Below are 25,579 nucleotides of genomic sequence, written 5' to 3' on the forward strand. Positions count from 1 at the left end.
CCATAAGTAGTTTTTTTTAATAAGTGACAAGACTTCTATTTTATGATTTCAAATCAATCACATATTAAGACCTTCTTTGTTGCTCAAGAGCTTTGGAATTGCTGAACATAAAATAAAATTGATTCCATAATTATACACCAAAATAAAGAGAGAAATTCTCTCCTGATCAGAAACTGTGGAATTCAACAAATGGAAAGCAGGCTACAGATGGCAAATGATGTAAAGGCACATATTAATACTTATTAATCACTGAGGTTTTTCAATAATGAGCCAATGATAGTGAAAGATAAAAGTATACAGCTCAATATATTTCTTTCTGAGGGTATTTTCTTAAAACAGTTTGCATTGCTTAGAATTCTATTCTTCATTCATATCCCAGATGAACTTTAAGGGAAAATCTTTCATCTTCCTTTGGAAAATCTTGTCAAACTTTTCATTCTGCTCAACAGTCATGTAATTTTTCCAGTCTCCAATGGTACCTAGGAGGAAAAGCAAAGAAATTGCTTCAACAAAGACTCTGGGATGAGAGAGTGTGATCTCCAAGTGTTGGGAGAAGCACCACTGTTTGCACTTCCACTTTCCTTCCCACTAAGGCCCCAGTTGTTCCTGTGCATGACCATGCCCTTCCTCTCCCACCTTATTGCAAGGGGGCACACAAACTCATCATGGTAAATATAATGTACTTTAAGATAACTAGCCCAACTCCACAGCTGTCAGCCACCTGGAAAAGGAGAAATCTCATGCAACTGCTTTACTATTTTGTTCCATGCTAGCATGGGCTATTAGAGTTTACAGAAGTCCTTTAAAATGTTCAAAAATCAGATGTCCTTGGGCAAATGTTTACTGATAAGGATATAGATGCCCAGAGAACTTTTAAAATATAGCCCTTGCAGTTTGGAATGGCTCACCTGTAATTATTCCATCTGTATCATAGAAGGTTTACAATAGTTTTACGTTAAACTTATAGACACAGCAGGAGTCAACATGGCAGAGAAGTAGAGGGACCAGAAGTTCACTCAACCCTCAAACACGGCAGTACTGAGGCAAAAAGGCAGGGAATTCCAGGAATCCAGGCTACAGAGTGACAAAAGCATCTCCAGGGGCCCATGGGGACCCATTGGCAGGCCATAGGTGTGTGATTGCAAATTAGGAGAGATAAAATGAGTGGTGTAGGCACAGAGGGGAGGGAATCCTCTTCAATGGAGACACAAAAGGAAGAGAAAGAGAGACTGTGGAAGTGTAGGATTGAATTTGGACAAGAGAAAAACCACAGACCGGGAAACAAAAAATAGAGAAAGAACGAATTCCTATCTCATTCTAGAGTTGTGGGGCTTTGTCTGGACTGGGGTCCACTGCCCTGCTCACACACCTGAGGAGGAGGGGAGCCAGCCCCAGGCTCTTGAGCTGAGAGGCACAGTCAGAGAGAGCAATCCTCTCTCTTTAGTGCTGTGGGAAGAAGTCATATAGCATCCAAGGATAAATGACTCTGAAGGTGCCCCCCCACCAGAGGGTACGTTTGTTGGCTGGCTGATGGAGTTGCTCTACCCTGGGACTGGGATGCATGGAGTTGGATCCTTTAAGACATCGGGGTTTGAATCCTAGTTTACCACCTGGGAGTATTACCACCTGCCCACAGGTGAGCAGGGCAAACCGGTGGCTCACAGACCTGCTGCACTGTGAGAAGTCAGAGGCCCTTTGTTGGCTGGCTGGGTGGAGTGGCACTTCTTCAGAACTGGACCATGCAGATCAGGATCCTTTAAGACATTGAACAAACCAGCCCACTTGCACCAGCACAGGACTGTGAGGATGGCCTGAACGGAGTGGTTTGGGACACCCAGTCTGGTGGGGAGAGAATGGTGTGTCCCATTTCTCTCTCCAACACCAATAAGGTGGGGCTTCAAGGAATGGACAACGGGCCCACAGTGGAGGCAGGACCTGCCTGTACCAAAATATGTCCCTCTACACCTGGCAACTGTGTATTTACCGGAGCAAAATTGACACCTAGGGAACCACACAGCCCCTCCTCCAGACCAGCACAGCCACCAGCTCAAAGACAGAAATCAATCCAGTGGTTTTGCATTTTCTGACTTGATTCTTGCTCAATTCTTATTTTATATGTGTATATTATATATACATATATATACTTATATATACTTATATAGTATATTATATATATAATTATACATAATTATATAGTATATTATATATACATATATATGTATATATATAATACATACATATATAATTATATAGTATATATATATAATTTTTTCATCTTCCTTTCCTCCTCTTATTCTTTCCCTTCTTTATTCTGGTTATTCTGGTTGTTGGTTTGTTTAAGCAGATTTTTTTTTAATTTTTAAAAAAAATTATTGTTGAGAGAGAGACAGCACACAAGCAAGGGAAGGGCAAAAAGAGAGGGAGGCACAGAATCTGAAGCAGGCTTCAGGCTCTGAATTGTCGGCACAGAGCTCAACACAGGGCTGGAAACCACAAACCCTGAGATCATAACCTGAGCCATAGTCAGATGCTTAACTGACTGAGCCGCCCAGGAGCCCCTGCAGACATTTTTAATCTGTTCTTTTTATACATCTTCTTTATCTCCTTTATTTANNNNTTAGGCTGTATAGTTTCTCTGATTCTCTGCCTTGTCATTTTTTTTCCTTTTCTTTTTCCCTACCCCTGTCATTTCTATCTTTGTATGGGATAAGGCTTCTTCCTCCACCCCACCCTTTTTAAATTTTTTTTCCACAGTTACTTCAGTGAACAAATCAAAGCACACCTCATGAAAGGTCCAAATCACCACTATGAGTAGGGAGATAAAGCAGCCAGAGACACAACAACAAAGAGCATGAAACACACTCCAAGAACACCTCCTGAAGGGCTAGGCCCTGGACAGTGTATCACTTTTTTTTAATATAAAAGAGCTCACAAGTGCAGGACACACTATTAAAACACATACGGGACAGAAAACTAGCCAAAATGATGAAACTGAAGAATTCTCCTCGGAAGAAATTCCAGGAAGAAATGGGAGCTAGAGAATTGCTCAAAACAGATATAAGCAGTATATCTGAGCAAGAATTTAGAATAATAGTCATAAGATTAGTAGCTGGGCTTCTAAAAAGTATAGAACGCAGCAGAGAATCTATTGCTTCAGAGATCAGGGAATTAAGAAATAGTCACAACAAATTAAGAAATGCTGTAAATGAAGTGCATAATAAACTATATGCAGTGAAATCAAGGAGGGAGGAAGAAAAGGGGAGATTAAGTGAAATAAATTTTTTAAATTTATTTTTGAGAGACTTGTGCTCTGTCTCTCTCACGGAGAGCACAAGTCAGAGAGGGGCAGAGAGAGAATGAGACACAAAATTCAAACAGGCTCCAGCCTCTCTGAGCTGTCAGTACAGAGCCCGACACAGGGCTCAAACTCACAAACAGTGAGATCATGACCTGGGCTAAAGTTGGATGCTTAACAGAAATGAGCCACCCAGGCGCCCCCTTTTTTTCTAATTTTTTAAATATATTTTTGAGAGAGAGAGACAGTAAGTGAAATAGAAGATAAAATTATGGGAAACGATTAAGCTGGGGAAAGAGAGATAATAAAATACTAGACCATGAGGGTAGAATTAGAGAACTAAGTGATTCAATGAAATGTAATAATATCCATATCATAGGACTTCCAGAATAGGAAAAGAGGGAAAGGGGCAGAAGGTTTACTTGAATAAATTATAGCTGATGCCTTCCCTAATTTGGAGGAGGCAGACATCCAAACCCAAGAGGCATAGAGAATTCCCTTCAGATTTAACAAGAATAGGTCTTCTCCAAGGCATATCATAGTGAAAGTGACAAAATATAAAGATAAAGAGAGAATTCTGAAAGCAGCCAGGGACAAACAAGCCTTAACCTACAAGGTTAAAAACATAAGGGTAGTAGCAGACCTATTCACTGAAACTTGGGAGGCCAGAAGGGAGTGGCAGGAAATATTCAATGTACTTAATACAAAAAGTATGCAGTCAAGAATCTTTATCCAGCAAGGCTCTCATTCAAAATAGGAGAGATAAAGTCTTTCTCGGCAAACAAAAACTGAAGGAGTTCCTCACCACTAAACCAGCCCTGCAAGAGATCCTAAGGTTGACTGTCATAGATTCTAAGTCTAAAATTCTCTCTCAGCCAGCGAGAGAGTGGACACAGGATTAAAATAGGAGAGAGAGATGGCTAGTGTCCTGACAAGAGCCCTGAATAAGGGTCCTTACCCCATTTTTATTGGAATCAGAAGGCTTACAAACATGGCAATGGATGTGCACAAAGAGACAATGAATCTGTGAACATTAACTTGTGGATGTGAGGGAAAGAGAGTTTTGAAGATATTCGAGGTTAGGGGTTTGGGTTAATACAAAACAAAATACTGGCATGGGCAGTCAGGTGAAAGATTGTTTACAGTGGACATGAGGCACCACCTCTGTTTATCTTAGCTAGCCTATGGGATGAGACAGATAGGGGAAATGACCTCAGGGTTAACAAGTCACCTTTTCTTTTGTTAATCATCTCCACTCTGCAGAACAGTGGTCTATAGCCCAATTTACCTATTTACCTAACTTGGTCTTTTCTTCCTGTGAAAGCAGCTTTCTGCTATATTACTAAATTGGGGAGCGCTTTGCTCTAAATACCTAATCTTATTTATTTTAGATACTTATGTATTGGGGGACTTAGCTCCTCCCTACTTTATCCTGGGGCCTGCCCCTCCCACTCTATTCTGGGGGCTCTGCACCCCCTCTCTAATCTAAGTTGCCTTTACACCTCTTTATTCTTGGTTGCCTTATCTTGTTTACCCAAACTTGAGTGTGAGCATCCTATGGCTTTGTATTTCTTTATGCCTTGTTAACCATTGGTATAAGACTGGGGAGTTCCTAAGCTTAAATCCACATTTTTCAATAATAACTGAATGCAAATGGACTAAATGCTCCAATCAAAAGACATAGATAGGGTATCAGAATGGACAAAAAAAAAAAAAAAAAAAAAAAGATCCATTTATATGCTGTCTAAAAGAGACTCATTTTAGAAATGAGGACACTTTCAGATTGAAAGTGAGAGGTTAGAGAACCATCTCTCATGCTACTGGAAGTCAAAAGAAAGCTGGAGTAGTCATACTTGTATCAGATAAACTAGATTTTAAACTAAAGGCTTTAACATGAGATGAAGAAGGATATTATATCATAATTATGGTGTCTATCCATCAAGAAGAGCTAACAATTGTAAATGTTTATGCCCCAACTTGGAACACCCAAATATATAAATCAATTAATCACAAACAAAACAATCTTATTGGTAAGAATATAGTAATTGGAGGGGACTTTACAGTCAACTTACAGCGATGGACAGATCGTCTAGGCATAAAATCAATAAAGAAACAATGGCCTTGAACGATACACTGAACCAGATGGACTTGACAGATATATTCAGAACTTTTCATCCAAAAGCGACAAAATACACAGTCTTCTCTAGGGCACGTGGAACATTCTCCAAGATCAATCACATACTGGGTCACAAAAAAGCCCTCAATAAATATAAAAGAATTGAGATATCATGCATATTTTCAGATCACAATGCTATGAAACTTGATATCAACCACAAGAAAAATTTGGAAAGCCTCCAAATGCATGGAGGTTAAAGAACATCCCTACTAAAGGATGAATGGGGTCAACCAGGCAATTAAAGAAGAAAATTTAAAATATATGAAAGCAAATGAAGATGAAAACACGACAGCCCAAACCCTTTGGGATGCGGCAAAGGCAGTCCTAAGGGGAAAATACATTGCAAATCCAGGCATATCTGAAGAAACAAGAAAATCCCAAATTCAAAACCTAATTGCAGACCTAAAGAAACTAGAAGCAGATGAGCAAAGAAACCCCAAATCCAGTAGGAGAAGAGAAGTAATAAAGATTAGCACAGAAATAAAAAATATAGAATACAAAAAAGGAGTAAAACAGATCAATTAATCTTTGAAAAAAATAAACAAAATTGATAAATTCCTAGTCAGACTTCTCAAAAAGAAAGGAGAGAGAATGATAAAATCACAAATGAAAGAGGAGAGATCACAACCAACACCACAGAAATAAAACAATTAGAAAATACTATGAAAAATTATATGCCAACAAACTGGACAAACTGGAGGAAATGGACAAATTCCTAGTCACCCATACACAACCAAAACTCAAATGGGAAGATACAGAAAATTTTAACAGTCTTAACTAATGAAGAAATTGAATCAGTTAGCAAAAATCTCCCAACAAATAAGAGACCTGGGCCAGATGCCTTCCCAGGGGAATTCTACCAGACATTAAAGCAGAGTTAATAGCTATCCTTCTCAAGCTGTTCCAAAAAATAGAAGCAGAAGGAAACCTCCCACACTCATTCTATGAAGCCAGCATTACCTTGATTCCCAAGCCAAACAAAGACCCCAGAAAAAAGGAGAATTACAGGCCAATATCCCTGATTTCTCAATGAGATACTAGCAAGTGGAATTCAACAATAGATCAACAGAATTATTCACTACAGTCAAGTGGGATTCAATTCCTGGATGGCAGGGCTGGGTCCATACTCACAAATCAATCAATGTGATACATCACATTAGTAGAAGAAAGAATAAGAACTATATGTTTCTGTCAATAGATGCAGAAAAATCATTTGACAAAATATATCATCTTTTCTTTATAAAAGCCCTCAAGAAAGTATAAATAGAAGGAAGATACTCCAACATCATAAAAGGGATATATGAAAAACCCACAGATAATATCATCCTCAATGAGAAAAAACCTGAGAGCTTTCCTCCTGAGATCAGGAACGTGCCAGGGATGTCCACTGACACCACTGTTGTTTAACATAGGGCTGGAAGTCCTAGCCACAGCAATCAGACAATAAAATGAAATAAAAGAAGAAGTCAAACTTTCACATTTCACAGGTGACATGATACTCTACATGGAAAACCTAAAAGACTCCACCAAAGAATTGCTAGATGAATTCAGCAAACTTGCAAGGTACAAAATCAATGTACAGAAATCGGTTGCATTTTTATACACCAATAATGAAGCAACAGAAAGAGAAATCAAGAAACTGATCCCATTCACAATTGCACCAAAAACCATAAAATACCTAGGAATAAACCTAAACAAAGATGTGAAAGAGCTGTGTAATAAAAACTATAGAAAAATTATGAAAGAAATTGAAGAAGACACAAAGAAATGGAAAAATACTCCTCCTTCATTGATTGGAAGAACAAATATTGTTAAAATGTCAATACTACCCAAAGCAATCTACACATTCAATGCATTCCCAATCAAAATTGCACCAGCATTCTTCTCAAAGCTAGAACAAACAATCCTAAAATTTGTATGGAACCACAAAAGACCTCAAATAGCTGAAGTAATGTTGAAAAGGAAACCAAAGCAAAAGGCATCACAATCCCAGACATTCGCCTCTACTACAAAGCTGTAGTCAACAAGACAGTATGGTATTGACACAGAAACAAGCACATAGACCAATGAAATAAAATAGATAACCCACAAATGTATGGCCAACTAATCTTTGACAAAGCAGAAAAGAGTATCCAATGGAAAAAAGACAGTCACTTTATCAAATGGTGCTGGGAGAACTGGATAGCAACATGCAGAAGAATGAAACTAGGCCACTTTCTTAAACCATACACAAAAATAAACTCAAAATGGATGAAAGAACTAAGTGTGAGACAGGAAACCATCAAACCCTAGAGGAGAAAACAGGCAACAACCTTTTTGACCTCAGCTGCATTAATTTCTTGTTCAACACATCTCCAAAGGCAAGGGAATTAAAAGCAAAAATGAACTATTGGGATCTCATCAAGATAAAAACCTCCTGCACTGCAAAGAAAACAATCAACAAGACTGAAAGTCAACCGACAGAATAGGAAAAGATATTTGCAAATGACATCGCATAAAGGGTTAGTACCCAAAATCTATAAAAAACGTAAGAAACTCCACACCTAAATACAAATAATCCAGTGAAGAAATGGGCAGAAGACATGATACTCTTTTCCGGTGTCTAGTCAAAGAATACATCCAGATGGCCAACAGACATATGAAAGATGCTCAACATCACTTATCATCAGGGAAATACGAATCAAAAACAGGTTGAGATGCCATCTCACATGGTCAGAATGGCTAAAATTAACAACTCATGAAATAACAGATATTGGCAAGGATGTGAAGAAATGGGAACCCTCTTGCCCTGTTGGTGGGAATGCAAACTGGTGTAGCTGCTCTGGAAAACTGTGTGGAGGTTTCTCAAAATATTAAAAATAGAACTACTCTACAACCTAGCAATAGTACTACTAGGAATTTATCCAAGGGAAAAAGGAGTGCTGATTCATAAAGGCATAGGTACCCCAGGCATAGGTACCCCAGTGTTTATAGTAGTGCTTTCAACAATAGCCGAATTTTGGAAAGAGCCTGAATGTCCATGAACTGATGAATGGATAAAGATGTGGTTTATATACAATGGAATACTACTTGGCAATGAGAAAGAATAAATCCTGCCATTTGGAACAACATGGATGGAACTGGAGGGTATTATGCTATGTGAAATAAGTTAGTCAGAGAAAAGACATATCATATGTTTTCACTCATATGTGAAACTTGAGAAACTTAACAGAAGACAAAGGGGGAAGGGAATGGGAAAAAATAATTTCAAACAGAGAGGGAGGCAAACCCATAAGAGACTCCTAAATACAGAGACAAATGGAGGGTTGATGGATGGGAGTGAAGGGGGCAGGGAGAGAGGAAAATGGGTGAGCGGCATTGAAGAGGGCACTTGTTGGAATGAGCACTGGGTGTTGTATGTAAGTGAAGAAGCACAGGAATCTATCCCCAAAACCAAGAGCACACTGTATACAATGTATATTAGCTAACTTGATGATAAACTGTATTAAAAAAAACTTACAGGTACAGAGTTGTGATGACAAATAGTGTTGATAGAAGAAGAGGCAAGAAAAGAAACACTAATTGTAAAAGCACTCTGAAATAAACAAATGACTGAAGCAAACTGAAATACTAGTGAAACTGAAAACACGAATGAAAACAGTGTATGAGTGGTAAAGCTAGTGCAAATGATGTTCCTTTAGATAAAATGTAAGAGAAAAGTACATGTCTGTGCATAAAAAAACATATGGGTATATGTTTTACTTCCACAAGGAAGTAAATTTGGCTCCTCCTACCTGTCTTCTTACCTATTTGAGTCTCTCATTTTCAGGTAGGTTAAAGATTTATAAACACAGAAAATTTTCATTTTCCAAAGGAAAACAGATTTCACGTACAATGATAATGGCAATTGAGAAGGATTGTAGCATCTACTACAAAACTGTGTTCTGAGCATAAGAGGAAGGGAATGTCTCCACTTCAGGTTGGCTCTGAGTTACCAGTGTTTCACATTTTTTAATTGAGCAGGTAAAGATATATGAAGATATCAAGTGACAGAAATACTAAGACAAATCAAAGCCAATATTTATTACTACTTGACAAAGAGGCATAGAACCCTATGATTAAGTGCAAATTTTATGTCTGTAATTCTGTATTATAGATGTTCCATGTTCTAAGATAGAAGATCATAAATATAATTTAGAATAATTGTGTAAGTAATAAAAATATTATAACATGGTGGAATGTATCAGTTGTATGAAGGAGTCATTCACTTAAAAACTCAATCATCAGAGGTATGGTATAAATGACAGAAGCCTATACATTTTTATGAGGTTTTCTAGAGGATATATGCTGGTCCTGTGCAATAACAAAAGATCAGTGAATGTGTGTTGTTAATTCAGCCCTGGAGGACCTCAGGCATAGATCACAGAAATGGAAGGGCAATCATTGTTGGCCAACAGCCCCACCATTACATCATCATGTGCTGATCCCATGCTATTGGAAGAAAACAGTCTAACAATAAATGAACAACCATTTTGTGGCAGATATTGTGCTAGTATTGGTAGATTTCCAGGGGTCATGGAGAAGGGCTTCTGATTTTAGGTTATTCATTAGATACATTCATTTATAAAATTGTATAGTCTCTTGAAGAGCACCAAGAAAAAATCATGGAAAATCATTTGTCTAGTGAAGGGAACTGGGCCATAAGGGTCAATGTTAGAAAAGTTAGCCAGGAAGCTTAGAAGCTACATCTTGGTTCATTTGTGTCACGGTACAAGACAGGCATTCACTATTCAACCTCACCTTTGCGAAGGAAGTGACCTTTTTCTTCTATCCCAAATTGAACCTTTAGTATATCGTCATAGTTTGCCCGTGGGTCAGACTTCATGTTCTCAAACATGGCCTGTGTCACCACAGCATCCATGTCCTCATCACTTAATTCCTTCTCCAGAAATTTGCAGATTTTTACTATAGAACCTCTGAGATCCTGAAATAAATCACAGTATGATTAATTATGCAGGTTATCACAAAGAAGACTTATATAAGTGTCACAGATTAAATATCATTATGGGAGTGATAATCGTAGGTGCTTAGGTTGCTGAGAAAGTGGAGTTGTTCCTTGAAATGTAACTTCCCTATTCCTTCTTGATAAATTAATCCATCACTTGTGCACTGTTTGAGAACACATTTGGGTTCATTTTGGAACACTCATATTTCGTTTTATCTGTGTTGACGGCAAGGATTTGGGGAGTAGCTACTAAATTACAGACACTGCCCTGCATGATGGCACAAGTGAATAGAAGCACAACTGGAGATGAATCCTAGGAATTCAGTACAAGGACCTTTGGGAGAGACTAATTGTGTAACAGAATTCAGAGAATATTTCAACAAAGATAAGAAATTTGTTTGGAATTAAAGCAAAAACGGGAATTTTCTAGATAGACAAACTAAAGATATGGAGTCTAGAGAAATTAAAGAATATTTACAACAAAATGGTAGTTGCATGGAAGGTGTGAGATAACAAGTCACAGGACAGTTAGAAGTTCAGTTTCCCTAGAGCTAGTGGAAACAGGCTTTGGATGAGAATATGGGAGATGAAGTTGGACGCAACCATGGGACCATATCGTGAGGAAGGTTTCAAGGCCAGCCAGATATTGAATCTCTATTTGGTAGGTGATATGGACTCAACAAGAGAGTCTAGGCTTGGTATCATGCCCTGTGGCAGGTGTAACAGACTAGTGACAAATACTTAGGATGGGGAAGCCCTTAGGAGAGCCTGCCTCTTAGCTCTTTCTCATCTTTCCTAATAAGAGTTCACCTGGTCATGTTCTGGCATGAGTGCCCAGCCCTGTTTAAGTAATGATTCTGGTTGATCTACGATCTTCAAAGCAATTCTATTGTCTCTACAAGAGATTATTCTAGGTTGATCATATGTCCCAATTTTGACTTTGAAACAGAAAGAGGAAGTCAAGAGGCTCCTGGGTGGTTCAGTTGGTTATGTGCCTGACTCTTGACTTCAGCTCAGGTCATGATCTCATGGGTCATGGGATTGAGCCCTGCCTCTGACTCTACACTAACTGATCTGAGCTTACTTGTGGTTCTCCCTCTCTTTATGCCCCTTTACTGCTCATGCTCTCTTACTCTCTTTCTAAAAATAAATAAATAAACTTTAAAAAAAAAGAATGAGGAAGTCAAACAAAAGTTACTAAGTATTATTTTTCTGCTAAAGAAAATGTGGAAACAAAGCAGGACAATAAGGCCCCTTTAACCCAGTTCCCTCTTTTTCTGCCTTACATGCTGTCAACTGAGGACACAACTTTGGAGCTACAACTGTAGCTCAATTATCCAATGAATAATTGGACTCAATGAACTCATTATCCAATGAATAATGCAGAAAATAGAGTTGAGAATCCATGAGAGACCAATAGTCTGACTCAAAATAATGAAACTTATGCCCACCTATATACATACACATAATTCCTCACACACAGACAATTTTTGAAAAGAAACTTCCTGTATTAGTTGTAAATTAAAACCTGGTAAACAAGGGAAAGAAATGATACTGGAAAACTCCCAGACATTTAATCTGAGATATCAAATTTGATATCATCCTTGGGTGTTCTGGGCATGAACAATCAATTCATTCATCCCGGCTGGCTTACAAGTTGAGTGAAGTCACTAATGTCACGTTTCTCACCTTCTTCATCTCCTCATACATCACGAACTCAATGTTGAAGAGGTTTTTGTGCTTGTACCAACCTTTGATGTGGTCAAACCAAAGGCTTCCCATCACTGCAAGGAGAATAGATAGTCATTAAGTAAATATGTTGAACACGTTGAAAATGAGCTACAGTCTTAGGAGATACAGGAATCTTTTTTTTTTTTTTTTTCTGAGAGAGAGAGACAGTGTGAGAAGGGCAGGGTCAGAGAGAGAGGGAGTCACAGAATCTGAAACAGGCTCCAGGCTCTGAGCTAGCTGTCAGCACAGAGTCCGACTCGGGGCTCAAACCCACAAACCGTGAGATCATGACCTGAGCTGAAGTCGGACGCTCAACCGACTGAGCCACCCAGGTGCCCCAGGAGATACAGGAATATTAAGTAACAAAGAAGGGAAAGGAAGTGTGCTGCTAGAATCCTGATTTCCCCTAGCATCCCTTGTTATAGAAGAGCCATCAAGCCTCTACCACAAAGCAATTACATGAACTCAAAGAGAAATTAGCCTCTTAAAATAGACACAAAATCAACATTCCATGTGGTTAGAAAATCCAAGAAGGAAAATGGAGGAAGGAATCCTCTCTTTCTCATCCCTCCTGGTCTTCCCAAACCCATAGACCTTTTTCTTGGCTACATGGAACAAGGGCCCCCTGAGGAGTCACTTCAGCTCTGCACAGTGCATTTGACACTAAACATAGCTCCCCTGTTCCGGGTCATCATCTCTACTTCAAAGGACTGGCTCCTGCTCAACCAGCGACAGTGGCTCCTTGGAAAAGAATGTGGGGGAGGGCTCCTGGCTTGCTTAGAGTGTACAACTGTTGATCTCAGGGTTGTGAGTTGGAGCCCCATGTTGGGTGTAGAGATTACTTTAAAAAATAAATAAAACTTGCACCCGAATGGCTCAGTTGGTTAAGCATCCCACTTCAGCTCACATGATCTCATGGTTTGCAAGTTGGAACATCGCATCAGGTTATCTGCTGTCAGCACAGAGCCGGCTTGGGATCCTCTGTCTCCCTGTCTCTGCTCCTCTCCCACTAGCGTGTGCTTCCTTTCTCTCTCTAAAATATTTTTTTAAATAAGTATATAAAATTTAATGAAAAAGAAATGAATGTGGAACAGAACTTTATCAAATAGAAGCTCCTGGGAGGAGCCTCTTGCAAAAAGCTCCAGACCTGTGATCTGAACTGAGATTTTTCTCACTGAGCTAGAACAGAAGTCCCTGTGTTTATGATTCAATCTTTTCATGGTTAAATGTAAATATTCCTTGGTGATAGGACTTTGTAATCTTGACAGTCCCCTGACGAGGAGCCAGGGGAAGCATATTTGTAACAATGGCAGGTCATTCATGGTCATCTAGGAAAACGCTACCAATGGCTTAATATATTGATTACTCACCCACATTCAGCTCTACTTCAGCTTCCTTTTTACCCTCTACCAAATTCACAAAGCTTAAACCTCATCACAGGACAGCAAACTTATTACTTACTTTATGTAAGCTTATTTACCTCTTCCTTCTAGAAATAGTTTCATGAATTCCTCAATGGTACTTGTAACAGGTAATGGCATCTTCTTTGAAAAGTGAAAATAGGAGCACATAATGTCCTTAGGGTTTCTGTATACATAAATAATCTGCAAAGAAAGGAAGTATTCATTATTTCTTTTGCTTCCATTATGTCATATTTTTAATACCTTCCAATTGGATGAGCCTATTTTTTCCTAACCATGTCATGTATACATTCAGCCTTCTTTGTATTTGGGGTGCCCCCTTCTCCGCAATGCCTCTTCTTCCATGATTGGCCTAGTGGCTCTCAATTACTCCTCAGGACACACTTCTATCCATGTTACCCAACCAAACTAGGTGGAAGTATAAAAAAGGTAGCTGTGAGGACACTGAGAGCAATAAAGGAATTCCTAGTATTTTAAGTGCACCTAGTAAGTAAGCTAATTTAAAAAATGAAAGGATATATAATATAAAATGTGTATCATATTATAATTTACATTATAAAGTTAATTAAATGCACACATATATACCCTTTCATTTTTAATGGTTGTATTACATATGTGATCAGAAAACAAAGGTACAAGATAAAAATCAGATTCTCTACAATAAGAACAAAATGGCTATTGAAAATTAAAGTATGTCAAATGCCACATTTGCTACAGCTTGATGAGTGGTGTGTCAATATAATGAAAGGAAATGGAATAATGAAAAAGAGCAGGTATCTTTCAGCAGCCATAGCCTCTTTCTTACTTTGGCTTTTTTGTTCTTCAATCCACTTGGAACCAAGTAGTATGGGAGGTGAGTAGAAAACACACGAGGAGATGGCATTTTTAAAAAGTCCATAATTTGATTAGAGTACTCGAAAAAGGGAACTTGAAAATCTGTCTCCAGATTTCCAGTGTTTTTTCGATATTCTTCAAAATAAATCAATTTTAGTATCTGTTGAAGCCATATGGTTCCTGGAAAATAATTATTTTCATTTTCAGTGATGAACAAATTTCTCCAAAATACAGATAGAAGTGCCATCTATATTTTAATAAAAGTTTGTCAGTATAACATATATAATGGTAATTTCATCAGAATGGAATTTTTAACATATTAAAAATGCAGTATGGGTAAAAGAAAACAAGCATTTTCTTTATTTTTCCCTTTAAGGAGATGCTACATTTGAAATGCTGTGTGCACTTGTCACATAATTGATTCTTTGAGTCTTCTGCACTTTCTTCTGCTTTATATATGGGACTTTTAAATTATCTTCTATACCTGTCTCTAGATTTCCTTCCACAAGCCCATTGATAGGACTTTAGATAATATACCCCCAAAAAACTAGAAATTCGACTGAAGGAGTCACTTTCCATCTTTCCCCTTTCCCCCTCTTTCCCCTTTCCCATGTTTCCTACTGTGCCATCATGGGCACAGTAGGAAAATAATGTCCATTATAAATCCCTAAGGGAAGCCCTGTGACCCACATGGAGACAGGAACACATGCCTGAAGTTGGGCCTTTCACTGTATGTGGGATGTGACAAATTTTTCTGATGACTAATTCTCTTAATTCTAATTAAAAAAGACATTTGTCTCAGGATATTTGGGTATAATTGCCTGCTTTAGATTTCCTACACTTCATTTGCATGATTCATATAAATATTAAGATTAAAGATATAAGACTAAAACATTCCTTCTATAAAGATCATGGTTCAGATATATCCAGGCAATGTTCTAAAAAAAAAAAAAACTTACCCAACTAAAAGTCACAAGTCCCAGAAAGGTTCAAATTATTTTCTGAAATGAGAAAAACCACTGGCCCCTCATCAGTTCCCATCCTAGCCTCTCTTCCCAACACCATCCAATCACCCACGCTCTAAGCAGCAGCCCCTGCCTCAGCAGCAAGACCAATTTGGGGCACAGAGGCCTTGCTGGCAGGTGCAGGTGGCGTGCACCTTATCTGGTCATCCCAGTATCTTCATATTGGTGGTGTTGCTCCTCCAGTGTTGCCTAAGGAAGACAACGACCACATGTGTCTACATGTTACCACAGCTGGTAACTCAATGAGTTCAAACTCATGAAAACTCCTTGTTATAAAGCTCTGAAAGGTTTCTCACATCCTTTCACCTTCCCCAGATAACAGATACTGCTTCTGCAGGAGGAATCACAGCTTTAGAAGGGCTGACAGGTTTTCAATCATGGCACAATTCTGCAGAGATTCAACAATATGATGTAAAAATCTCTGCAGAGATTCAAAAATTCAAATATCTGTTTTCAACTTCTTCTCCCACTCCCCCTTTCACACTTTGCCCAATTTGTCTCTTTCTCCCTTTCTTCCTTTCTTCGTTCATTTGTTCATACCTTCTTTCCTTCCTTTTTTTTCCTTGGCCTATTTGGTAGTTGGATGTAAGTGTAATAAAATACGAATCATTTTCTTCAGTTCATGCTATAGTAATAACATTGATTCACTGCAGGTCCCGTCTCATCTGTTTATCCCTTTATTCTCATTTGCTGCTTCAATTCCTACTACTACCACCACCATAGACAAACAGGCATTTGGGTTTAGAGTGCATTCCTCATTGGAAAGTGTTCTTATGGAACGTGTATTGTTCTATGTGTTTCTATTTTCTACTCCATGAAGGGTAACTGTCTCTATCAGTAAAACCCAGAGGATCCTCATGCCAAGCTTTCCTGCTTCTGGGCCTCTGCCTTTCTTCACAGGAGTACTTCTATACCCCCCAAGCTCCACCCTGGTGATGATGAAGGCTTCTAAAACTTTAGACTTTGAGCTCTGTAGCTTGTAAAAACTTGTGACAATCAGCCCATCTCATTTTGCCTGTTAGTGGCTTTGGGGAAGTGTCTTCTTGTGCAATGCCCTACACTTGCCCTTTCTCTCTTTCTCTTCTCTCTGTCTCTCTCTCTCTCCCCCTAATCAGGGCTCCCTCCCCTCTGCAGTACCAGCAATACTTTTCTTGCCCAAATCACATTTCCACATCTCCTACCTTACATGACATGGCTTCTTTTCTCCCTATAGTTGCACAATTTGTTCACTCAGTCCTCAGAACAATTTCCTGGGTGTTCAGAAGGATTTGATATTTATCTAGTTGTGTTCAAGAAATGAGGCAAGCATGGGTTCTTCTCCTATTCCAGCACCTTAACCCCAGAAAGCCACCTGTATTTTCTTCTTTGGACATTTATTTAACAGGTTTTTTTTAACCACTACTAGGTCACAGTGATCTTCTTCTATGTTTTTATAATAGAAATAATTGTATAGTTTTATCTTTAATCTTACTGTCTTAGTACACTTGAAGTTCATTCTTTTATGTGGTGTTAGGGATCCAGCTATATTTTCAGCATATAGTGATCCAGATTTCCCAACATTATATATACTATCCTTTCCCCATTAATAGATGGGCATGCTCAAATTTATATTGAATCCTCCTATACAAAAGGAATGGCATTTCAGGTCTTTCCTCTTAGCCTACCTTACATGTTCTTGTGCAGATAATAAACTATTTTCCCAAACTATGGCCATGTAATAAATAAATTAAATGTGCAAATATGTGATATATTTTAAGGTGATATATATCATATTGTGGAGAGAAATTAGAGCAGCAAAAAAGATTGTGAGTTTTTCAGTGGTGCTGAATTTTTAAATATCACGCAAATGTTATCATGAGAATATAATTTTTAAGTATTTTTTAATGTTTATTTATTTTTCAGAGCGAGATAGTGTCAGCAGAAGAGCAGAGAGAGATGGGGGTGGGGGCAGAGGTTCCAAAGCAGGCCCTGTGCTGACAGCAGAGCCAGATGTGGGGCTCGAACTCACTAACTGTGAGATCATGACCTGAGCTGAGTCAGACACTTAACTGATTTTGTCATTCAGGTGCCCCAAGAATATAATCTAAAAAAATTTTTATGCTTTTTAAATTTATTTTTGAGACAGAGAGAAAGCATGAGCTAGGGAGGGGCAGAGAGAGGGGGAGACTGGAACCAAACAGACTCTGTGCTGACAACAGAGAGCCTGATGTGGGGCTCAAACCCATGATCAATGAGATCATGACCTGAGCTGAAGTCAGACACTTGGCTGACTGAGCCACCCATGCATTCCAAATATAATTTTTAAATAAGGACTCAAAGGAAGGAAGAAAGTAATTAATGCATATATCTGGAGAGAGAGCATTACAGGGTAGAGAATCTATTGAGTGAAAGGAGCCTAAGGCAGGAACATGTTTATTATATGGAGGAAGAGGTAAGAAAAACATTGTTACTCAGGCAAAAATACTAAAACTGTTTTTTAGGGGCAACTGAGTGGCTCAGTTGCTTATGCATGCAGCTCTAAATTTTGTGTCATATCATGAACTGATGGTTTGTGACAACAGGCCCTGCCTTGGGCTCTGCGCTGACAGCATGGAGTCTGCTTGGGATTCTTTCTCTGCCTCTTGCCCCCCTTCTCTCTCTCTCTAAACAAGTAGATAAACTTTAAAATCAACTATCTTTTTCTAACAAGTTAGAAAGAATTAATGTAAATCCTTCACTATCTCTTAATAAAAGCACACACACAAAGAGAAAACCTTCCAAGCTCATTTTTCAAGGCCTAAAACAGTTGATAAAAGCTAGACAAAGACACTACAAGAAAGCAGCATTAGAGGCCATTACCTTGATGAGCATACATGCAAAAATCCCTCTCAACATATTAGCATACTGTTGAGTTCAATAATAATTTAAAAGGATCATCCACCATTATCAAGTACAGTTTAATCCAGGGACACAGGATGGTTCAGAATACCCAAATCAGGATGATACACTGCATTAACAAAATGAACTATAAAAATCATATTATCATCCCAATAGATGCAGAAAAAGCATTTGACAAAACTAAACATCAATTTAATATAAAAAGTCTCAACAAGATGGGTATGGGAGATGTCAGCTTACAAAAGGACATTTATGACAAACTCACAGCTACCATCATATCCAATGGCAAATAACAAAGGTTTTCACCTAAGATCACAACCAGGACAAGAGTGCCCATTCTCACTTTTTTTAAATTGGAAATCTTAGAGAGACAATTAGGCAAGAAAAAGAAATAAAAGTTATCGAAGTTTGAAAGGAAGAAAAAACTGTCTCTATTTGCAGATGATAATTATATTATACATAGAAAGTCCTAAAGACTATACCAAAAATAATGTTAAAACAATAAATGAGGGGCGCTTGGGAGGCTCAGTTGTTTAGCATCTGACTTCAGCTCAGGTCATGATCTCATAGTTCGTGGGTTCGAGCCCTGCGTCGGGCTCTGTGCTGACAGCTAGCTAAGAGCCTGGAGCCTGCTTCACATTCTGTATCTCCCTCTCTCTCTGACCCTCCCCTGCTCAGGCTGTGTCTCTCTCTCAGAAATAAATAAACACATTAAAAAATTTTTAAAAACAATAAATGAATTCCGTTAAGTTGTTAAGTTGCAAGATATGAAATCACTATACAAACGTGTTGCATTTCTATATACTAACAACAAACTGTCAGAAAGAGAAATTAAGAAACATCCTATTTATAATAGCATCAAAAGGAATAAAATATGTAGGACTATATTTATCCAAGGAAATAAAAGACTTGTACATTGAAAACTAGAAGACACTGCTAAAAGAAATTTTTGAAAAACACAAATAATTGAAAAGACATTCCATACTCATGGATTAGAAGGAACAGTATTGCAGGGCATCTGGGTGGCTCAGTCGGTTAAGTGTCCGACTTCAGACCAGGTCATGATATCCCAGTTCGTGAATTCTAGCCCTACATCAGGCTCTGTGCTGACAGCTCGGGAACCTGGAGCCTACTTCAGATTCTGTGTCTCCCTCTCTCTCTGCCCCTCCCCTACTTGTGCTCTGTCTCTCAAAAATAAATAAAAACAAAAAAAAAATTAAAAAGGAAGAAACAACATTGTTAATATGCCCATACTACACAAATGAATCTACAGATTCAATGTAATCCCTTTCAACATTACAATGGCATTTATCACAGAAGTAGAACAGAAAATCCTAAAATAAGACAAATTTGTCCAAAATTTGCATAGGAGGCCCCAAATAGCCATAGCAACTTGGAGAAAATAGAACAAAGTCTAGCACATCAAACTTCTTGGTTTCAAATAATATTACCAAGTTACACTAAATAACAATAGTATGATATTGACATAAAAAAGATGTATTGATCAGCAGAACAAAATAGAGAGCCCAGAAGTAAGCCAACACATGTATGGTCAATTAGGAACTAAAAATATACAATAGGGATAGTACAGACTCTTCAATAATGGTGTTGGAAAAAATTAGACAGCCACATGCAAAAAAAAAATCTCGATCACTCTCTTAAAATACACACAAAAGTTACTCAACAGATTAAAGATGTGAATGTAAGACCTGGACACATTAGACTCCTAGAACAATACATAGGATTAAGACATTGGTCTCAGCAATGGTTTTTTATGAAGTGGGGATGTGCTACCAAAAACAAATGCACCAAATACAAAAATAAGCAAGTAGGAAATAATCAAACTAAGAAGCTTCTGTACAGCAAAGAAAACTAACAGCAAATGAAAAGGCAACCGATTAAATGGGAAATTACTTGTAAATTGTTTATCAAATTGTAAGGCCACAAGTGTAAACGTCTAAACCAAACTGACTCCATGACAGGCTTTAAGTTTCCCCTCTAAACTAGAAGGCCTGAGTTTCGGCTTCCCCCGAAACTATCAGGCAGTTACACATTGCCCAAGGCAGGAGAAACCACCCTTGCAACACCCAATCAGGAAAGGCCAGCGACCACCCTCCACATTACTGAGGGAGAGGCCTGGAGATAGAAACTATAGATAGGACCCTGTTACCTAATGTTAAAGTTAACCTGTTAGTCGCCGAACAAGACCCTAGGCTCGCTCTGTGATTGGTTGAATTTAAAGGTACTCTAAACGTTGTAATTGGATCCCGCCAAAAGTAACGAATATTCTAAGCAATGTGTATGGCTAAATCTGCTGTCAATGATGTTGTATAATTATGATTGGATCACTGTTCCCATCTCACAACTTCTGTACTTTCCCCCCATCTCATACCCCGTAAAAAACCCTACTCTGCCCTTGTTCGAGGCTCTCAGCAGGGACCCATATGCTGGTGAAGTCTGTGAGCCCGAGCTTAAGCCCGTAATAAAGCCCTTTGCCTTTGCATGCGTTACTCGGTCTCCCTGGTGGTCTCTGGTCGGTGAGGATACTGTGATCTGGGTATAACAAAATGAGGAATTGATATACAAAATATATCAAGAACTCATACAGCGCAATATAATAAATAACAATAATCTAACTAAAACAAGGGCAAATGATTTGAATAGACATGTATTTATATACACACACAGATATGTTTATATATACACATGTATATATTTTTTAGTCTGATCTGAGTGCTAAAACAAAGTATGATCCAAGTAAAGGTGATTACTACACATTATGGTACTTAACATAAGTTAATTTTCTTTTTTCTCATACACTTAACTATTAAATATAGCTTCAACTATGTGGGGAATACATTTAGGAATTCCCTGAGCTTGCACCAATGGATTAACAAGGCTTAAGATGAAAGCTTCCAGAATCGGTAAACAGGGTGAAAGCACTCCCAACATAAAACAAAAGCCTAGAGCAGGAAGCTGCTTCCACAGGGCAAAAGCATCCAGAACAGGTAAACAGGTAAACAGGGTGATTGACAGCTGCCTGGAGCTATTTAGCAAAAGAAAGGTGCATTGTGGATTCTGAGGTAGCATCCTCTACCTGTCTTGTCCCCTAGGAATTTAAGATAAACAGACAGGACCTCTGCTGTTTGCCTTAAACAACCATCTGCTCAGCACTGGGATTTTGTTCTGTATTGGCCCAAACTTCTGACACTGCATATCTTTGAAACCCCCTTCTTTCACACACATGAGTTAATGATCACTGTTTCATTGTCTCTTTCTGCATGTCCATCACGTTTGTAAGCCTTCCTAATAAATATGGAGCAAGGACCCTTATTGGAGACTCTTGTCTCCTCTTGGACATTAGCCTCTCTCATACTTAATTATGTGTCTGCTCTCTTGCTAGACAAGAGAGAACTTCAGACTCAAAGTCTGTGAAAAAGACTTTGTCTGAAGTAACTACCGAAATGGTAAATATTCCTGCATCATTTCCCAGCCTACATCAGCAATTTAGTGGGTTTTTTTAAAATGTTTTATTTATTTTTGAGAGAGAGAGAGACAGCACAAGCAGGGGAGAGTTAGAGGGAGAGGGAGACACAGAATCCGAAGAGAGGCTCCCAGCTCTGAGCTAGCTGTCAGCACAAAGCCCAATGTGGGGCTTGAACCCATGAACCGCGAGATCATGATCTGAGCCTAAGTCAGATGCTTAACCGACTGAGCCACCCAGGTGCCCCAGCAATTTAGTGTTTGACAGGCCATCTTTAATCTATCTACCTCAACATTTTCTCCATTTCTTTGACCAAATAAAAAATAAGTTACAGCAACACTATAAAAGACATTATTTCATAAGATATTAAATTCAGTTAACTCTATAATATACAATAGATTAATGTATATGTCTATATATAATATTGGTAAAAAGACTGAGTTACCATATTATAAAAAGTTATCATTTTATTCTTAGATTAGCTATTAGAATACAGAACTCACCAGATTTGGGATATGTGACTAGGAAGATATCATCTTCTCTGGTTTCAAAATCTTTTAATGTTTCTATAAAGTCAGTATCAATATTTATATTATGAAAATAATATCCTTCAAATTTGAATAACCTTGAGTCTGGGTCTTCCATATTTCAGTTGCCTGTTAAGACATAAAAAAATATTTGAAAGAAATTTAGTAAAATTTTATGTCATCTTCCCTTCTGTATCTTCACTTATTGGTCATATACTAAGAGATGGAAATGATTTCCTCTCTTCTCCACAAACACAGACAACCGCAGATTCTAAAAGCTACTATCCTGGATTCAAGATGTGTGGAGTTTGGCCCAATGCCCAGGAGCCAGTTGTTCATGGCTGGGTCTTAGTTTTATATGTGTGTGTGCTCCATTTACGTAGCTACAGAGAAAATAGTTTAAAAATTAATATGTAATTTAAAAATATTTTTAACCAGAAATCATACATAATATATATGCATATGCATAGCTATATAAACAGTAAAAATGAATATACAAATTGGACTTTAATGGGCTTTAGAAACATTTGTTTTCTGTCTGTTTATCTGCAGCTGGATTTTTCCCCCCCTGGAAATGAAGTACAATGTTTTAGCTTTTAGCAGGTTTATAGACATTTTCTCTATATACTTTCTGGGTGTGAGCTATCTATTCATAAGGTTTTTTGGTAACTTGTACTTTAAATTTTGTTTTATTTTCTAAATTGCGACTTGTTTAGAGTAATTGGGAATGTACAAGTATGAACTAACAGACATGAATGTATTCCAGGATGCCTGAGAAATTGCGTGTGAGCAATTAAATTGTCCATAATACCAAATGGACAATGGCATAAATTATGAAAGAAAACATTCAAATTATGGATCTTATGTAGACAGTGCAAATTAAACTTTGTGATTCATCAATATATTTTTCCTTCCATTATTTATTATCAATCAGCAGCCTTATGAGAAAATCTATTTTGATACTATGAACTTTGAGGTTTTAATTGACTTGGGGGTTCTTCCAGATGACCCTGAAGTGTCCTTTTTTTCTATTTCTCATAATAATTGGTCATAGGAAGAGCTGACAAAAAAAGAGCTTCAGAATTTGAAAGCAATTCCAGGAAGCCTAGGCCAAAGGTCATTAAAGGAAAAAGGAAAATAAGTAATTTTTTAGAAATATATTTTGATAGGCACACTGTTACTGGAAAAACTAGGATTGATGGTGTTTATTTACAAAGGAGACTTATGAAAGCTGCACATTAGTTGGAATCATCAACATGAATTCACATGTAGAGAAGAAGGTCAGAGACCAGATAAGGAAAGATGGAGGAAGAGAGAGGAGGTAAGTTAGTCTGTCACTAGAGTTATTTAAGACATCTCTTCTTTGCCATCTTGTGTTCAAAGAAACAACCTAATTTATACCTCCATACTCATTGGTTCTAATATTAAGCTAGCATAAAGAAGCAGTGGCTCCCTAAGCGTAGCCAATTCCTTGTCTTGGGATCAAAACTGTAACTATGAGCCTGTAACATCTTGATCTTTTCATAAAGTAAACATAATTTTATCATCTTATATTCTACTTATATTAGATCCTAGTATAATTACTATCATGGTGAGTTATATTTTTCTTTTAGTATATGTTGCTAAATCTCTAAATAAATATTTAAAATAATATAATGGTTCAGTTTATTGAAAGTCAAAGCAAAGAGTTACCTTATATTTTTATTTCATACATAAGAGCTGATAGCTCACATACATTTTTAGCCTAGTGTTTAGAACATCGCCAAATACCTGAAACTGCATAAATAGTACAGTTCAGACAAGAGAAAGGAAGCAGACTATGTCACCCCTAAAATTACGAATTTTGCATTTGAATTTTTTTTAGCTGAAAGCAATTAAGAATAAGCTGACATATAAGCCTTTTTATATTTTCCTTAAGTTCCTAAAAGAATCTAGATGGATGCCTGTACCATGAAGAAAGCTACTCCTACATATAACTTTTTCATTCTGAAATTCCGACCACATGGCAGGAAACACACCTGTTAACCAAAAGTGAGCTCTTCTCAATTTCCTGTGAATTGTTTCCCCCTCTTTGAATTCCCTACTCTTTGACCTCATTCTTCTTAGCTTATGATGGTATATAAGCCTCAATTATCATATTGTTTTGGACTCTTTATGCCTTTGTGGAGCTCCCATACATATGTGATTAAATTTGTCTACTGTTAACCTGCTTTATGTCATTTTATTAGACCATCCAAAGAACCTAGAATGGAGAAGGGAAAAGATTTTCACCCCCAATAAAGAATAAATAAACTCATTGTACTAGGTCATTGAAATGAAGAGTTAACTTCTGAAATAAAAGCCAGTGAGAAGAATAATTGTGTTGCTGATGATGGAGAAAGACACAAATACGACTACATTTTCCATAAGGAGATTTAATGATTCAACAGTTAGCAGAACTCTCAGAATCAGGAACTCATTAAGAGGGAGGGATTAGGCTGATACTGGCCAGTAAATCATCCAATAATCTACTGAAAAGCATTGATGCATTTCTCAAAAATAATGGATGGCAAATGGTTCAAGCAGGTTGGTGCTATTCAGAAATATTGGACAGGGATCAAAGTCTCTGCTTTTGAAATACACCAGAAAATAAGGATGTATTTGTTTGTTGTCCCACTCACAATACTCTAATGTCCATAGGTAAGGAGTACAATTATTGAGTTGCTTCTACTTCAATGGTACTACTATTGGTGTCTTTAAATCATTGTGTTGTTTCTTATTAAACAGAATTGAGAATATGTGTTGAGAAGTTGAGAGAAGAAATCTATATCTGCAAGGAGTCAATACAATGTTTTGAAGGATTAGACACTTTCTTCAATTCTGTTTTTTTAATTTTTTAAATGTTTATTTATTTTTGGGAGAGAGACAGAGTGTGAGTGGGGAAGGGGCAGAAAGAGAGGGAGACACAGAATTCAAAGCAGGCTCCAGACTCCTAGCTGTCAGCACAGAGGCCCATGCGGGCTCAAACTCACAAACCATGAGATCATGACCTGAGCCCAAGTCTGTTGGTTAACTGACTGAGCCACCCACGTGCCCCACACTTTCTCCAATTCTAGTATATGCTTGACACAAATGTAATACTCATTTAAGTACCAATCATCATTTATCTGCCATTACCCTCTTAGTGTAGTCACTGTTGGCAAGGTGTTCATACCACTGTATCACAGAGGGAATGATGTGTCCTGA

At 37.8% G+C, this 25,579-nt stretch overlaps 1 protein-coding gene across 1 annotated transcript; it reads right to left on the bottom strand.

The window, feature by feature from the left end:
- Nucleotides 1–326: 326 nt before the first annotated feature.
- Nucleotides 327–25,579, bottom strand: LOC144237188 (amine sulfotransferase-like). Its single transcript, XM_077770866.1, has 7 exons — nt 25,548–25,579; nt 22,331–22,483; nt 14,413–14,621; nt 13,667–13,790; nt 12,145–12,239; nt 10,251–10,434; nt 327–479 (listed from the first exon to the last, which is right to left on the bottom strand). The coding sequence occupies exons 2-7, from the start codon at nt 22,470–22,472 to the stop codon at nt 358–360; spliced, it is 876 nt and encodes a 291-aa protein (XP_077626992.1). The 5' UTR covers nt 22,473–22,483; nt 25,548–25,579; the 3' UTR covers nt 327–357.

The sequence above is a fragment of the Crocuta crocuta genome, unplaced genomic scaffold, assembly GCF_008692635.1.
Source record: "Crocuta crocuta isolate KB4526 unplaced genomic scaffold, BGI_CrCroc_1.0 scaffold562, whole genome shotgun sequence".
Taxonomy (NCBI): Eukaryota; Metazoa; Chordata; class Mammalia; order Carnivora; family Hyaenidae; genus Crocuta; species Crocuta crocuta.

Excerpts from the sequence above, each read along its gene's own strand:
- LOC144237188 (XM_077770866.1), bottom strand. The coding sequence starts at position 22,472 with ATGGAAGACCCAGACTCAAGGTTATTCAAATTTGAAGGATATTATTTT. Across the intron at positions 10,435-12,144 it reads TGTATGAGGAGATGAAGAAG|GATCTCAGAGGTTCTATAGT; the intron begins GTGAGAAACGTG and ends GATTTATTTCAG. Across the intron at positions 480-10,250 it reads AGGTCACTTCCTTCGCAAAG|GTACCATTGGAGACTGGAAA; the intron begins GTGAGGTTGAAT and ends TTTTCCTCCTAG.